The sequence below is a fragment of the Gopherus flavomarginatus genome, chromosome 6 (genome assembly GCF_025201925.1).
Source record: "Gopherus flavomarginatus isolate rGopFla2 chromosome 6, rGopFla2.mat.asm, whole genome shotgun sequence".
NCBI lineage: Eukaryota > Metazoa > Chordata > Testudines > Testudinidae > Gopherus > Gopherus flavomarginatus.
The window spans coordinates 86795304-86811854 of NC_066622.1; the positions used below are offsets into that span (position 1 = coordinate 86795304).

Genomic DNA, 16551 nt, shown 5'->3' on the forward strand with positions numbered 1-16551 from the left:
TCCTGATGGGATAATTGATTTTTTCTGCTGCATTATTTCAGAATTCCTCTCTTTATGATACTAGAGTTGGATTTGTGAGAGACTTGGTCTGCAAAATGAAATGGTGGGTTCTGTAAAACCTTACCGAGATGGGCATTCTGTGGTGTTCTGTAGGGCCAGGTACAAGATAAAATCCTAGGAAAACATTGTCACAAAAAAAGTAAAAATGCACGTGGAGAATTCAGTCTTGCCTTCTGTTTGATGCGGAATTATAGTGGTGAGTAAAGAAGAATATTGTGTGTTTACTGATCCTTCCCTCTTCCAACAAAAGGTTAATCCTAATACTGTTTTTTTCCTTTTTAGGTAACTGTGCATAACCCAGAGAATCAAAGCTACTTGATAGCGTACAAAGACTCTCAGCTCATAGTCTCATCAGCTAAGTAAGTTATCATAAAATGGTATTTCAGGCTTTCTTGTACATAATATGACAAAAATAAAAACAGGCTATGGCTACAGTGTATACTTATTCCCCTAGAATTTCCAAATATTAGTACAACCTGTGGAACTGAAATGGTAGTAGCTAAGTGAATATAGACAAAATACTATCACTTGCCTGGAGCTCTCGCTCTACACTAATGCTCGCAATGGTGGGAAATTGAAGGAGGGTTGGGGAGAGAGAGAGGCCAGTGTAAACATAACTAAAAGAAAATCAGTAATGTTAAAATAGTTTAGAATGAAACTCTTAAGTTGCTACTATTTCTCATCATAAGAAAAACAGTAAATATGTGCCAAATTCCTTTCTGTGCCAAGACTTTTTCTGGGAATATGAGGTATGGACCATTAAGAAGCTCATTCTGGTTACCTTATTTGCAAGCTGCCTGGGTTCTGATACAAGTGAGAGAAGCTGGCTATGTGCCAAAGGGAACCACATACCAGCTTAGAATTGGCATAGTGGAATTCTGTTTTTCTCTACACTTTTCCATCTGTGGAATTTGGAGGAATTCTCAACTGACCAGTTGTTACTAGATTGTATCCCTTTCATGCCACTCGGAGAGTGCAAAGGAGATAAAACTGGGCTGAGAATCTGACCCTAACTAGCCAGTGGAAGCATACTTTGGTATTAGTATCTCAAGCATGGTTGGCAGGTAAATCAGATATCTTGAGTGAGTACTTTAAAAAAAAAAATCTGCTATGTAGTGTTATATTTAGACTTTTATGTGTTTGTGATTTAAATCCTGGTTCTCAACTGCATTTTCCCAATTTTATCTGTAACTCTGCTGAAATTCATTAAATTTTATGTTATGCCACATAAACTTGATCTAAGGTAAAGAATCAAGCTCATAGTCTAGGGTTGTGATGAAGTGCATTGTATCTTGGTGGAAAGTCAGTTGGCATTTATTTCATTACTGTGAAATAGAGGTAATTAACTGGCAAGTACAGAATAAAAAATTAATTTTAGAGTACATTTAGATAATACAGAACACATTTTGCATAGACATCACATTTATATCATTTTCTTCATCATGCACATATAAAAAGATGAAATGCCCTAATACTGTTAGTTACTTAATTATGTCTTCTCTGCTTTTTCCATCTTTAGAGCATTGCAGCATTGTGAGGAATTGATCCAGCGATATAACCGTGCTGAAGACAGCATCTGTTTACCGTACAGCAAGCCTTTGCCTCACCAGAATGTAACTAACCATGTGGGTAAAGCAGTGGAAGATTGCATGAGGGCCATCATTGGTGTCTTACTTAACTTAACAAATGATAATGGTAAGGGATCTTTCCAGAGCTTGCACTTGTATATCAAACAGTATAAGGTAGGCCATTCCTACCAACCATATTTAACCTCCTAAGTTCTATAGTATTTACTCATGTATGTTGGATCTTAGCAATACAGTGACCAGTAATTGTCATTAGAAATTAGATAAGGACTGGGAAATAGATTGTTAATAAGAGAAGTGTCTTGGACAAAGGATGCTAATTGGTTTTTAGAAAAGATTTGTTTTACTAATGTTTGCATGATATTAAAAAAAATTGTTTACAAATTTAGAAACTTGACCACATTCTTCTTTTTTTTTTTTTTTTTTTTTTTTTTTTTTTTTAAACAGAGTGGGGCAGCACAAAGACGGGTGAACAAGATGGTCTGATAGGCACAGCTATGAATTGTGTGCTTCAGGTTCCAAAGTTCCTACCTCAAGAACAGAGATTTGATATTCGGGTGTTGGTAAGAGAGCGTTCTTTAAACTAAGAGTAGTAAAAGACCCTTTGTTTCATTAATCTAAAGAATGAGTTTGCCCTAGTCTTATGTGTATTGAACTACTTCAGTTTTTCATGATAACAGCCATATTCTAAAGTTTTTACTGAGCTTTTTCTCAAGAAAATGTCACGTTGAAGTCAATGGAAGCATTACGTGTGTATGATCTAAGAAAATGACTTAAGGATTTGGTGCCTAAACAAAAATAAAAATGTCAGGAGTAACCAACACTACATTTGAAGGAATAAACTTAGCACTGTAAAAGGATTTTTAAGGTGCTCATTGTGACTACATGTAACAGCTTTTAAAAATTAGGTCAAACTCTGTGTGCACATAGAATGCCTAGAAACTTTTTTTTTAACAAACAGATGTTTGACAGTACAAAGTGAGAATTTAGAATGAAATGGGAGCCCTGAAGTACGAAATTTTTGAAGAAGTAATCCATATGTATTCAATGTGGTAAAAGTCCACTGTTAATTGGGTGAACAAGAGACATCATCTTAGACTCGCTTTAGAAGGAAATAGCTGTCTCATTTCAGTGTCCATTCAAGTTTAGAAATACAGTATATGTAATCAGTTTGGGACAGGTTTTGTTTGAATCTACTTTGCTTCTCTTTTGACAGTACAGAAGTAAATCTACATGGCATAAATTGCAAAAGATAAAATGCATCAGCCAAGTTTTTCAAAAAAGCAAGCCAAAAGTTAGGCTCCTAAATCTCTATTATAAATAAGGGGCCAGAGCTTCAGAAGTGCTCAGAGATGTTTTGTACTCAGCATTCTTGAAAATCTGGCCACTTGTTCAGGTGCCTAAATATGGATGTTGGAACTTAAATTCTGATTCTAATTTTTTTTAATTTGGCCATATTCTGTACATCAGACCATTTGATAAAAGAGTGCCCATACCTTGGTGAGCACCACACACACAAAGTATAAAAATAGTATTTATCAGATGCACTGATCAATAAGATTCTTTTATTTGGATTCTTGTTTTCTTCGTTGTGTATAATCTTCTTTGACTTTGATTCTTCCAGGGCTTGGGTCTGCTGATCAATCTGGTAGAGTATAGTGCTCGGAATAGACACTGTCTTGTCAATATGGAAACATCATGTTCTTTTGATTCATTCTGTTCAGGAGAAGGAGATGATAGCATAAAGATAACTGGTCAGATTGATGCTGTTCAGGCTTTAGTACAGGTAAGTAGCAACTTTAGTTGCAAAATTAGTTCTCGGTGTAATATTGAAGTTGCTTGCTTATGGCAGAAATGTGTGTTAGCAAGCGGCAGTGTCATGTCAAAGGTTTTTAAATTCGTATGAACCTTACAAAATGCAGAACCTATTGTGGTTTTTCCCCCATAGCTTTCACTTAGTGATCCAGTTACCATACTTTCTCGTTTTTCGGTGCCCAGTGCAGAAGTTGTTTTCCATATAAATGACAGTAGTACCATTATTTCTGACACCAAAAGGCTGCTTTCATTCACACTAAAGCATTTTTTGCATCCAATTTATTTCTAGTTTTGTTTAAACCTGCTGTAGTTCTAGAACAATATCCTGAGCTACATTTGTCTTGCATGCCTCCTTCCATGAATGGATTTTCAAAATTACATCTCTATTGAATTTTAAGAAATTAGCTTGGACATAACGTGTTGTTTATCGATATATAGCATGCATCACAACAGCTTCAGAATATCAGTTTCAATGCATCAGGATGTGCAGATTACTCCATTTGATTATCACATGGACTAAATCATTAAAAAAAAAAAAAAAAAAGCCATGAAGAATTATTCCATTGTGAAACAGGCTCACACTCTGTATTGGCTTATCAGGCACAAACTGGAATTGAAGTTGCTAAATGGATTTTAATTCACACCTTTAATTATTTCAATGCTAGTCTGTGTATGGATACTCTTATTTTGGATTGAGTGAGTGATTGTAATTAAACTGAAACAGGACAATCTGAAAGAAATGTCTGTATACAGACTTCCTCTGAAATTACTAAAGGTGTGAATTAAAACCCATTTAGCAACTTCAGCTCCAGGTTGTGATAAGTGTATACGTTGCGATAATTTGAGGTCACTTTCAGATTTTTGCTGTTTCTTGCTGGTTGATATTTTTTCCCAGTTGTGAAACTGAAGTCACAATTTTGTTTTATTCAGAAACCTGTAGTGTGTCGTGTGTGGGTATACTGCAGATACAACAGACATCAGTTATCAAAGTACTAGCAAAGAACAATGCCTAAATATGCACTTGTTTGCAAAGGGTTGCTCAAAAAGGTGTTCTAGAAGTTAACAGACTCAGAATTGAAGTACAAAGAGGGAGCTTACCACTTATCCAGCAGCCCCAGTACAGAACTTGTTAGTTGATCTTTGTAGCTCTACTCATGCATGGAGTGGAACGTTTTGGAGAGCTGGAGAAACTTAGGGGAGGGGCAAAAAATTGGTATAAAAATAAACGAAAACAGAAATGAGGGAACAAAAACTAGAGATTATAGGAAGAAGACTATGAATTTGTAGGGTGTTAAAAGAAGGGTGGAGGAGAACAGGAAAATAAGTTAAATGCAGATATTCCTATAAAAGTAATGTCATCCTGAACATTTTACAAATGAAAAGGGCAGTTTGGGTATTCCAGTGTTTCAAAGAAAAATTTGAATTGGTTCAGAAAAAGATTTCTGACTCAAATCATGATATTTTTATCCTTCAAAGCTGTGAATCAGGTTGCCTTTGATCTTTACCATGGGGCATTCCACCCTTATTTGTCATGAATCTGTATAATCCTTTTAAAAAGAGGATAATGATCATAGAATTGTGGGACTTGATGGGACCTCGATAGGTCATTTAGTGCAGGCCCCTGCACTGAAGCAGGACTAAATATTCTCTAGATCACCCTTAATGTCTTTGTCTAACCTGTTCTTAAAAACCTCCAGTGATTTTGTTCCAGTGCTTAACTACTTTTGCAGTTAGCAAGCTTTTCCTAATGTCAAACTTAAATGTCTCTTGCTGCAGTTTAAGCCCATTGCTTCTTGTCCTGTCCTCAGTAGCTAAGAACTGTTTATCCTTTTCTTTGTAACAAGCTTGTATTCACTTGAAAACTTTCAGTGCTAACTCGAGTGGGAGAATTACTTCTCTCCTGTCTTGCTTACAACACTCCTACTGACATCCCAGAATGATGTTTGCTTTTTTGCAACAGTATTGGATTGTTGAGCCATATTTAGTTTGATCCAGTATCCCATCCAGATCCTTTTCTGCAGTACTCCTTGCTAGGCAGTCATTTCCCATTTTGTATTTGTGCAACTGAGTATTCTCTCCTAAGTGTAGTACTTTTGCATTTGTCCTTATTGAATTTCATCCTGTTTAATTTAGACCACTTCTCCATCTGTCAAGATAGTTTTGAATTCTAATCCTTTCCTCCAATGCCATTAATAAGACTAATATTGAAGAATAAAACTATGGGAAGGTGTATGCATGGGAAGGGGAAATTACATTTCAAAATATTAGTGTGTTGTTTAGGATTTGGCCTATAACTGAATGTCTCCTCAAATTTTCCCACCAGCTATTCCTTGAACGTGAACGAGCAGCACAGCTGGCAGAGAGCCAGACAGATGAGTTGATCAAAGAAGCTCCTACTGCACAGCATGACAAGAGTGGAGAATGGCAAGAGACGAGTGGAGAGATTCAGTGGGTCTCAACAGAAAAGGCAGATAGTACTGAAGAGAAAGATAAGAAGGAAGAGGATGATGAAGAACTTGACCTTAATAAAGGTATATCAGTTGGCTTTGATCAGCTGAAGGTGGCGGGCGGGGGGGCAGAGGGGGAGCTGTATGATTGCAATATAGCTGCCTCTGTAGTGAAGATTGCATAAGAGTTTCCATTCTAATCTCCACTTTCCAGTGATGTATAACCCCGTGGGCTGAAGTGTCCTCATCTTGTTGTCTATCCACATGTGAAACTTCTAAAAAGTTTTGAACAAAGCATTTCAGTTGCTGTGGAGTATGTGGAGTGAAGGAAGCTATAATACCCTTTTCACTTTGTTGGATCCTAACCTCAATTTAGATTATTTCCTGAAGCCTTCGTTTCATTGACACATTAATACAGTAATGTTTCCTACATAATGTTCTGGTGGCCATCTTGCCTGAGCTTATTGTTAAACTTGAAATTGGTCTGTCTTGTTTCCCTTTATTTAATAGTCTCTCTCTTCCTTTTCATTTCTCCTATTCTCTCCTTTTTGATTTTCTCACTTCATTTAGTTTTTCTGCTAAACTCTTTCCCTCTTCCTTAGGTCCCATGTTTATTTCTCTTCCACTGTATTGCATCTCCACATTTTCCTTTTCCTCGATTCCTTTCTATTCCCACAATATTTCTGTATGTCCCTCAGAATCTTTCCTCATCCCTGCTCACTTTTTTTCCCTGGGTTCCACACCAGACAGTCTTTATCTCTCCCCACCCTCCCAATCCCTATTCACTTGCAGATGCAGCTAAAATTTATATATGGAAATGTTTCAAGGCTTGGTGCCCTCCATCCTTGAGGAATTCCTCCCAGGAGCTCTGGTATCTCCAGGGCCGAGGGGCCGTGGACCTGCTCCATCTCTGGAGAATGAAGATCTTCAGATGCATCATCTCCTTTCATTTGCCTGCCCCCCTCCAGCACATTCCTTCCCCTCCAAACAGATTTCCTGTCTCACTTTTCAGCTCCACTATCTGCCTGTCATCCCTGTCTCACCACCTAACACTTCCTCTCTGTCCTCTTCCTCCCTTCTCCCCACTTATAGTTTGTCTTCTAGTGCTTGGTCCAAGGTGTGCCCAGAAGTCTTCTCAGTCACTAGCTGGAAGATACTATATTAGTAATATTAAAGAAAATACATGAAGGATAACTGACGTTTAGATGAGTTGGAGGGAGGATGGTATATCCTTGCAGGTTCACGTGTATTTCTATACTGATGGTGGTGGTTTGTGTTGTGTTTGCACCTTACTTGTGATAGTATTATGTTTAATAGAGCATAGTGAATAATCCTGATGTTTGGGCCAATATTCCCTCTTGGTAATTAGTTCCACTATCGCAGGCCACATGAGATTGCTCAGTATGTAATGTATATTTTGCATATAACTTAGTTTTGTAAAGTCCTTTGAGATACCTTAGCTGCGGAAGGAATTTACTTTTGTTCTACAATAATGTAATTCTTCCAAGTGACACTGAACAATTTAGATATATTTCTAATAACAAAAGAAACTTCTTCGTAAATTGTATGTACTGTGTAAGCAATTTCTCTTACTTTTGCAGCCCTTCAACATGCTGGGAAGCACATGGAAGACTGCATTGTGGCCTCGTACACAGCACTGCTTCTGGGCTGTCTGTGCCAGGAGAGTCCAGTAAGGAAATGAGTCAATGACTCATTCTAAATTGGTTGTAAATGTTCACTGAAATAGCCACTTGCAGTCATGAAGTGATTTTGTTGAGTTAGGTTTTTATGTAAGTTTACTACGTTTGGAAGGTCATGTTGGTGCATATATAGCCCAGCACAAGGTTTTCAGAAATACTCCATTCTAAACCAGTCTTCACTTGCTGTATATTTTTAGTGCAATAATAATTGATAATATTGCAGGCTGTTTTTTCTTGTGTTTAGTCTCAGCCCATAGCTGAATTTATTCTGGAAAAGAAGGAAATTGGTGAAAATGTTTTATAATTGTAAACTCACTGTGTTTCAGTGGCTTCTATATGAGCTAAACGTTAGAGTTTTTAATATTGTTCCGTCATAGTCCAAGGAATTTCATTTTTGCCAGTGATTTTTAGAATGCCAAATTTGTACATACTCACATTCTTTGAAGATGATCACCTCTGTCAGATTGGGAAACATTCTTCAGAGCTGAAATTTAAAATTTAGGAATTCAGAGTTCTAAATATAAATAAAAATTTAGTATTGCATATGCTTAGTTGTGTTCAGAAAGACAAGAAGTGGGTGATTTTTTGACTAGGTATCAGTCTTGTCAAGATAAACAGTGAGTTTAGATATGGTCTGAAGAGCACTGTTCTGCAGCTTCTTGCTGATTTATTATATAATTATCAGTTCTGGAACAGTGACAAGTGCAAGGTCAGTATTTCTCAGCCCTTAAGGAATAGAAATATTATTCCACTGGAAAGGACAGTTCTCACCCTGTCAGTAGGATACTTTTGTCTATCTCTTTAGCCTTCAAGAATCCTGGGCAGTCTGACTTGACTTAAAATGTTATGTATAAAAACCTGTAGCAACTTCTGTGGCTAGAGGGCTTAGTCGTGAGAAGTCATCCTTGAGGCTCCTTTCCCAGTGGGGGTTGTGTGGAAATCTTATGCATAGTGAAAGACTTCAAGTGTAGAAACTACAGCAATAAGCAGCTCAGAAAAACATTGGGGGAAGAGGAGGATATACTATTACACCACACAGACAGACCTCTAATGTTAATTTCAATGCTCTAAAATGTTTTGTAACTTAAAAGAGATGTTTGACTTCCTCAGATCAATGTGACAACTGTGAGGGAATACTTACCTGAAGGGGACTTCTCAATAATGACTGAAATGCTCAAAAAATTTCTCAGTTTCATGAATCTTACTGTAAGTATTGCATATTTTTAAGATTGCCAGATATGGTTACTTTTTGTACTTTAAACTGCTCTTTCATTTCCTATCTCATACACTTGTAATATTAATATTGATGAAAGCTTTCCAGGACTTCTGCTAGTTAGCTCTATCGTGCACACGTGGAGTGGGAGGCGGTGATATCTTCATTTTTAATACAGAATGTCCATTTACCAACCCTTTATTTTGCTAGAAAGTGGAAAGGAAACCACTTCCTTATTCCTCTTTGAATATGAATGGAAAGTATTTCAGAACCATAGCCTAAAGTACATTTTGTCTTACTAAATGTGTATTCTAAATTGAGCAGAGCTTTTTGAGATTTTTATAATGTGTCATAAATGCTTTTTTTTGTTCTTCTGTTTTCTATTGCTTGTTTTCAGTGTGCTGTTGGAACAACAGGCCAGAAATCTATCTCTAGGGTGATTGAATACTTGGAACACTGCTAGATACTTAACTTCCGCTGCAGGCACTCTAATGCTGGAGCTACCCTTAGACAAAGGAAGGAATCATGAAAGAAGTCCTTGAAGATACACCAAGACCATTCATCTGTGTCATTCGTGTTCAGATTTTTAAGGCTACCTGGTCTCTTAACCATGCATTCAGCAATTTCTAAAAGACAGTTATTACATCAATCTGCAACTATCAAAAATGAGGGGAAAAGGTTCTGAAGAAAATAAATATAGAATTGATGCAGTGCAGTATTTAAATATTTTTGGCAGGGTTTACCCTCCTTTTATTTTTTTCCTGCTTCGTTCATGACAAGTTTAAAGGGGAAAAACTTGCTGCTGATAGTGCAACTGCTGTTTACTGTTGAGCCACTGTTTCATGCCAGCCAGGTGCAAGGCAGCTTAGCTACTGAGGTATCAAACAAATGTTCTAATAAAGAAGTTCTGGACAGCAGTATCGCTCCTATTTGAGTTTAATTTGCTCTTGCTTTTTTGTTACGTGATTATTCCAAAATCATAAAATATAAATTTTTAAATACTTGGTGATTTTAACTACTGTCTATATTTAAAATTGTTGGAATCCAAAGAGGCAAGGATTGGATTGTTTATATTTTTATACTGTTTTGATTGATTGAAATTAGGTGGTTGAACTACTTCAGTTCTAAAACTGTCATGGCCCATATACTGTAAGCTGATAGACCATAACGCTTCATAGTTCTGAAAGGCATACAAAAACATAACACATCAAGCAGTTTAAGGGTATATTATCAGAAAATGCAGTAACTGTAAAGAGTTGTGCCCTGTTAAAGGACATAGTGAAATAATGTTCAATCCCAGGGTAGTTTACACTTCATACTAAGCAAAAACTTTGAAATGCTGTTTTGATTTGTTACAAGGGAGCATTTAAGATATATTTTATAATACTCAATACAAAGAAATTGGATGTTTTAGGGGCGATTCAGTAACGAAGCTAAAACACCAATGGGGATTAATGTTTCCAGCTGACATAATCTTTCTATTTCATTCTTCTGTAGTATGGCAAAGTTAAATGCATACAACACAAAGCCTTAAAATGCTGATATAGTTAAGATTTTGTTCAGGTTGAGGTCTAGTTCACAAAGCATTGTGTTTAGAGACTTTAGTGGAACAAAAAATCCCAGAAAATACATTTAGATTTTTTTTTAATATAGGTGTTTTTTCTTGCACTCATTATTCAGACCAGCAAAATTGGTAATTATTTTTATTATGCTGGTCTTGAATATTTGCAGACTCTTACGAGAGTTCTGTGTCATCAACATTTTTTAAATACCTGTATAGGTAATTACATCATGTTACTCCACTGAATTTGTAAAACTTGAAGCCATAAAAATATTAGCTCTATGTATAATGAGGGGGAATAACAGGAAATCTAATATGCTTTTAGATCTTGTGTTATTTTCATGTATAAAGTTACAAACTCGTGCTTTTGTATCAGTGCCAGCTGTAAAATTTTTTTACATACAGTGGCTGCCTTCTATGTCTTCCTATTTTTGATAATGCAGATTGTTGGGAATTCTGTAAGGAAGTAACTGATTAGAGGCAAAAATCCTATGTTGGTCATAACTTTTTGCATTTTCTCTCATCACCTTCTAAAAATTTAGTGTACCAGTGTAACTTAGAAGGGATTTTGCAGTTGTGTTTTCCCTTTGCGTAAAAAATCTCAGTATAGAAAGAGAAACGTAGTAAAATTAAATATGTAAATTATTTCTGACAGGATTAATTTATTAGGTATGTTTTGCCTGTTTAGTCTTATGATTTTAAATTAATGGCTTTTCATTTGTAGTTAGAATTCAAAAAGATTAAACAATTAGGTTTCTGTGGACAGATGGCAAGAGATAATAAAATATAGATTTAATGCAAAAAAAAAAAAAGGCAGGGGGAACTATGATTCTCTGTTACACTGGTAATTGTTCGAATTGGAATTGATTTACCTCAGTGTTTAACAGTTTTTTTAGATAACTAATTGTCAAGCACTGATGAACACAGATGTTTTTTTTTGAGGGTGGGGGGGAGAAATCACCCTGTGAACTGCAGTGCATTTTTTGTGTGTTTAAACCCTCAAATAACTCTGCATTAAAGGGTACTTGAGGCCAACTTGCAAATTAAAAATTTAAAGTAACTTTTTTCCATTGTAAATATTTGTGTAAATACTCTCAATTGGAAATTAGAATGGTAGAGTACTTTTCTGAATCCAATCCTATTTTTATTTTATACAGTATTTCTCAGCTGTGATCTTTGGAGCAAAAGCCAACGGCAGGAAAAATAGTTTGTACGAGTTTCATGAAGTATGTCTTTGGGTTTTTGTAAATAATTTTAACTCAAATAAAATTGCTACTTTCAATACACATGTTGTCTTTTAACATGTAATAAAGCATATTTTCTCCATGAGAAATTGCAAAAGAAAAAGGGCAGTATCAGGTGAACAGTCAAAAAAGGAAGTTGATTGTGAGGCCTGATGTTAGTGCTCCATTCTGCATTGGCATGTGAGATACCAGCATTCAGTTGAAGGTCCTACCCAATCGTTACCCAAACCAGCGGGGATTGAAGTATTCTGGAGATATCACGCTTGGCATCTTGACAGGAGTTATGGAGTTCCCCAGGCAACTTAGCAGCAACAGCTGAGGGAGTTGTAACCAGAACAATGAAAACCCACTAAAGCATGGGGAAAATGGGGCAGTCCTCACTATATCTTTGTGGATGTTAACTGACTTCATCTTCTCTTCAGTAGGAAGTAGGGGAAATTAAAATAAATGTTGCTGTGTTTTAGTCTGAATGATGATATTCTAATCTGTTCAGAGTGGATTTTCTCCAACACCTCTTCTGTTAACGGATGCAGCTAAATCTTTTCTGTCAGACAGGTGAAAAGTGCAGTAAAAGTCAAAAGCTTGAGAGAATGTGCAATTGCTGTTATCTCATTACCACTCTCTTCTATTAACTAGCATCAGCATAATGGAATTTTCTCTTTGTGCTGTAAAGAGCTGTTAATAGAGTTCCAAGTGCTGGAGCAATACATCATTCGTAGACAGTACTGTAAAAGGCAGTCATATCATTATGTACTCATAAATGTGACTCTAGAAATTCTGAGCAGATTCAGGAGAAATATTTCCACTCTGGTTGCTTTATATTTAGACATGTAATGGGAGCAGTAGATCTCTGAAATAACCTTGAAGAGTTTTTCAAATTAATAGAACAGTTGTGAGGATCTTATAGAAGAATAAGATAGTGTCAAGATTGAGGTTCAGACAACTTTTAAACATTTGATTTATATCCTGAAAAAGTAAACTGGAACACTCTGTACATACTTAATATATCAAAAGCTTAAATGTAAAAACAGTGGTGGGTATATATTTCCAAGCTCATCTAATGGGGTTTTATTTTGTATGCTGACAGAAGCCTAAACCACATGGAATCAGAAACTGGTCAGTGATCACAACACTGTGAAAGGTTTTAATTTTTGCAATATGCGTAACATCTGTGTGAAGAAAAGTTGGAGTAGTAGTGGGGTTCTGATCAGGGCACTCTCATTCTGGACTGCACAGTTGTGTTCAGGCTCATATCTCCTCCAATCGAGGAAAAAACATATTTTTCATATCCAGTTCATCAGCAACCCCTCCCATTTTCCCCCTTCTGAGCTGTTTCTCTTCTGGACTCAAATGCTCATCCCCTTGCACTATACTAGCCAAGCCCCCTTAATAGCAGGCCAGTTTCCAAATCCTCCTCCTCCTGTCCTGCATGGGGAACTCCAGTGGCATTCTTTACATGGGGATTCACCGATCTCATCTTAGCCACATGGCCTCAACAGTCATGTGCCTCCTTCTCTTGAGTCTTTGATCTAATTGTGAGGCCTTCGTCCACGCCCTGCTCCTTTTGTATTAAGTGACACTGCCTGTGCTATCCTGAGGGGGAAGATAAAGGTGTTCTCCTCTTCCTGTGAAGAGGTGAGACTGTGATTCTGACACTCTCCCTCTCCTGACCAAAACTAGACTGTTTGCATGGAATGGCATGGAGAGAACCATATCCACAGAATTATTTGAGACAGCTCTTCAGGATATGGGGTCCTTGTCTTTGTAATTACTGTACAGCACCAAGCATATGTTTGGTGCTAAATATACATTAACCTATACTAGGGTTTTCTCTCTCAGTAAAGGAAGAGGTGCCAGGAGTGATAAATGGTAAGTGTGGTTCTCTGTTCATAAGGATATTGAAACGAGTCCTGGCTCAGATCCAGTGTCAAACCTTTACCTCCTAATGTTCTGCACAAGGTGCATGGACACTAATAACCACAAATCTTGGAGCTACCTACTGAATAGAAGAACAGCTCTGACCCCAGATGGTGGCAATTGAACTTCCAAACGAAAAGACGTGTAAGATGCATCAAACAAAACTAATGGTCTGGTGAAGTCTTGTAACAAATTTTTAAAACTGCATATGTGATTGGAAACAGTATCATATGGTGAATGGCTGCTTTCCTCAGTGGAAGGATTAATGGAGTCTTCACAGGGGGCCTGGTGTTAGGTCCAGTATTGTTTCTGTTGTTGAACACAGCATTTCTCGACATTTTCTGTACTATGGCTGCATTGCATATTACAACAAGAAAAGTTTTTTGGGGCACTCTTCCACCAACCATAAAAAGAGGATGTGTCCTAGATTAAGAAACCATAGTTTGACATGCTAATTGAGCATGAAGCTGATAAATTATCAGATGGAACTAGCACTAACATGGTAGAAAACTAACCCAATAAGCACTTAATGGGAAGGATTAATAGATATTAGGTGATTGACTCCACAGGGTCTCAATATTCCTTTCCACACTATGTTCATATGTTTCCAGCGTGTGTACCTTGGTAAATCCAGCAGTCTGCCCTTTTTGAGATAAGTGATAATGTAAGTGTCTGTACATCTGAGAACCAAGGCTAAACAGGTGGAGGGAAGGAAGCACTAATGGAGCAATACCTTGGAGTAAAATAGTTGAGTTAAGGCTGGATCAAAAATCACACTGCAATATAACTTCAGTATGGGATATCATCTTAAAAAGAAACATCCTCTTTCTGTTGCAGTATCAAACTTCTCCGGGCTCCAGCTCTTTCAGTAACAAGTTTAATTTGTTTGGCATACTGATTGCTTTTTGCTGGTTTAACGTCACCCATGAAAAGTAATTAAACTCAGTGAAACTTAACAAGAGATGGTAAATTTTTGAAAAATTAGATATTGCAAATACCTTAATTAACTCATCATGACTTTTCAGCTGATAGTCTGTTAATAATTATATTTTATCAATTGCTATGCATGATGGGCAACAAGCATGACAGCTTTATGCTGTAATCCTGCTGACAAACAGTGGGTTTACTTGCCATTTGATTCCTTTTAGCATTCCAGCCCTATAGTTAGTAAGAAATCTGCTTACCATGGCCAGCAAGGGAATGTGATTTAAGGATTAAATAAACAAGCCTGAGAAATAATGCATATTTGATCACTTTTTAGCTGTTTGAATGCTGTTATCAATGTAATAAAAGTATTCACTGGAAATCAAGGTACAAGGCATTTGGGGAGTGGGAATGGGACTGTGGGGAAGGAGTTGACTTGCTTTTTTGCAGAATTGATGGCTTCTGGCACAGCTACGGGCCCATGAACACCCACCTCACTTCCCCGGGAATAGTCTGACTTCTGAGATAGTTGACTGTCGTTTGTGGGTGTGATGCCATTGGTATGTTGTCAAGTGTTTTGGCTCTTCCAGGCCAAAGGTTTCGTTTGAGACGAAAACACCAGGAAACATTTGAGACGAAACCAGTTTGTGCCATTTGTTTTCCAACATGCCATTTACTTCATAGTCTGTGTCTGAGTGAATGGAATTTAAATGTGAACCAGAAGAACAAACTTATTGTAGGAAATAATTTGTGGTGTAACTTTACTCAGTTTGTGCATCTGAGTTCCTAAACATTTTGCCATGAGCACACGGAGCTACAACTTATGAAATAGTTTAGTAAAGCTATTGTATAACCTGTTATGTAAAATCTGATGTTTTAGTGGACTCAGCTCCCAAGTTTCTGTATTATTTTATCCTCTGGGTTTCAGCCAGGGTTTTGAGGCTGAAAATACCTGATCAAAATTGAAAACACCAGTATACATCTGTCCAGATAAAAACACTATCGTGAAGTTATAGTCTGATTGGAAAAAACAAACGAACCCAGCAACCTTTAGAAAAAACTGTTTTAATAAACAGTTAAAAAAATCTTCAAATCTTCTGTGAATGCCTTTGCTATAAATACATTTAAAACCTGGCAAAGTTGTTTCTAATATGAAAGGTTTGATGCTGCTAAGATGAAGCTCGAACTAGAATTCCTATGTGCTGAAGAGGCCGATCAGTTTCTACAGCTGATCTTAAATTGGAGCCTGATCCTGCAAAGTAATCCTTATCTATGCCACTAGTGACATTTCTGATTAATGACAGTGGGATATCTCACATGAGTAAGGGACACAATGGGTGATGGTTTGCAAGATCAGGTCCTTAGCTGGAGGCAAAACAAAACGCTACAGAATCTTTCCACCTACCCATTCACTTAGGTTCTGTTTAACAAAGAAGTAGAAAACTATAATAAATTTCTGGAGAATACGTCCATCATTGGCTATTAGTCAGGATAGGCAGAGCTGTAACACCGTACTAGAGTCCTGTAGCTCTGTTTGCCAGAAACTGGGAGTGGACGACAGGGCATGAGTTACTTGATTGCCTGTTCTGTTCATTCCCTCTGAAGCACCTGGCACTGGTCGCTGTCGAAAGACAGGATTCTGGGCTAGAGGGACCATTGGTCTAGCACAATATGACTGTTCTTATACTCTCTAAATATTATACCTACACCTTTTAGTAGAATGCAGTCTAATGTGGATATGTCTTCATTCATTTAGAAGAATATCCTAATTTATTTCTACAATCTTAGGGCATAGGTGACAAACTCATCCTATGGAGAAGGCTAAATCCTATTTTTAATTATGGTCTGTTGGGAAGGGTATAAATTTTAGAAATATCTACTACTCTCTAGCCACAGAAAGACCTCCATAGAAGGTTTGCACAAAGATCAAGTATACCTTAACTTAAACTGTATTTGTTTTAATATTGTATTGTCACATTCTATATCACTGTAGGGAAAACTGGTTCATTTTAGGGCCATCACTATTTCTACCCTTTCTTTCTTCCTTCTCCATCTACTTTTCGGTGCCTTCCCTTCCATGCCTT

At 37.0% G+C, this 16551-nt stretch overlaps 1 protein-coding gene across 1 annotated transcript in view; it reads left to right on the plus strand.

The window, feature by feature from the left end:
• WAPL (WAPL cohesin release factor) overlaps window positions 1–11668 on the plus strand; it is a 128934-nt gene extending 117266 nt beyond the window's left edge. Inside the window, exons 12-19 of the mRNA XM_050958546.1 lie at window positions 343–419; window positions 1580–1755; window positions 2094–2209; window positions 3271–3432; window positions 5785–5992; window positions 7510–7598; window positions 8719–8814; window positions 9219–11668. Of these exons, the coding sequence (XP_050814503.1) occupies window positions 343–419; window positions 1580–1755; window positions 2094–2209; window positions 3271–3432; window positions 5785–5992; window positions 7510–7598; window positions 8719–8814; window positions 9219–9284 (990 nt within the window). The 3' untranslated portion in view covers window positions 9285–11668. The remainder of the gene's footprint in view (window positions 1–342; window positions 420–1579; window positions 1756–2093; window positions 2210–3270; window positions 3433–5784; window positions 5993–7509; window positions 7599–8718; window positions 8815–9218) is intronic.
• Window positions 11669–16551: the final 4883 nt, after the last annotated feature.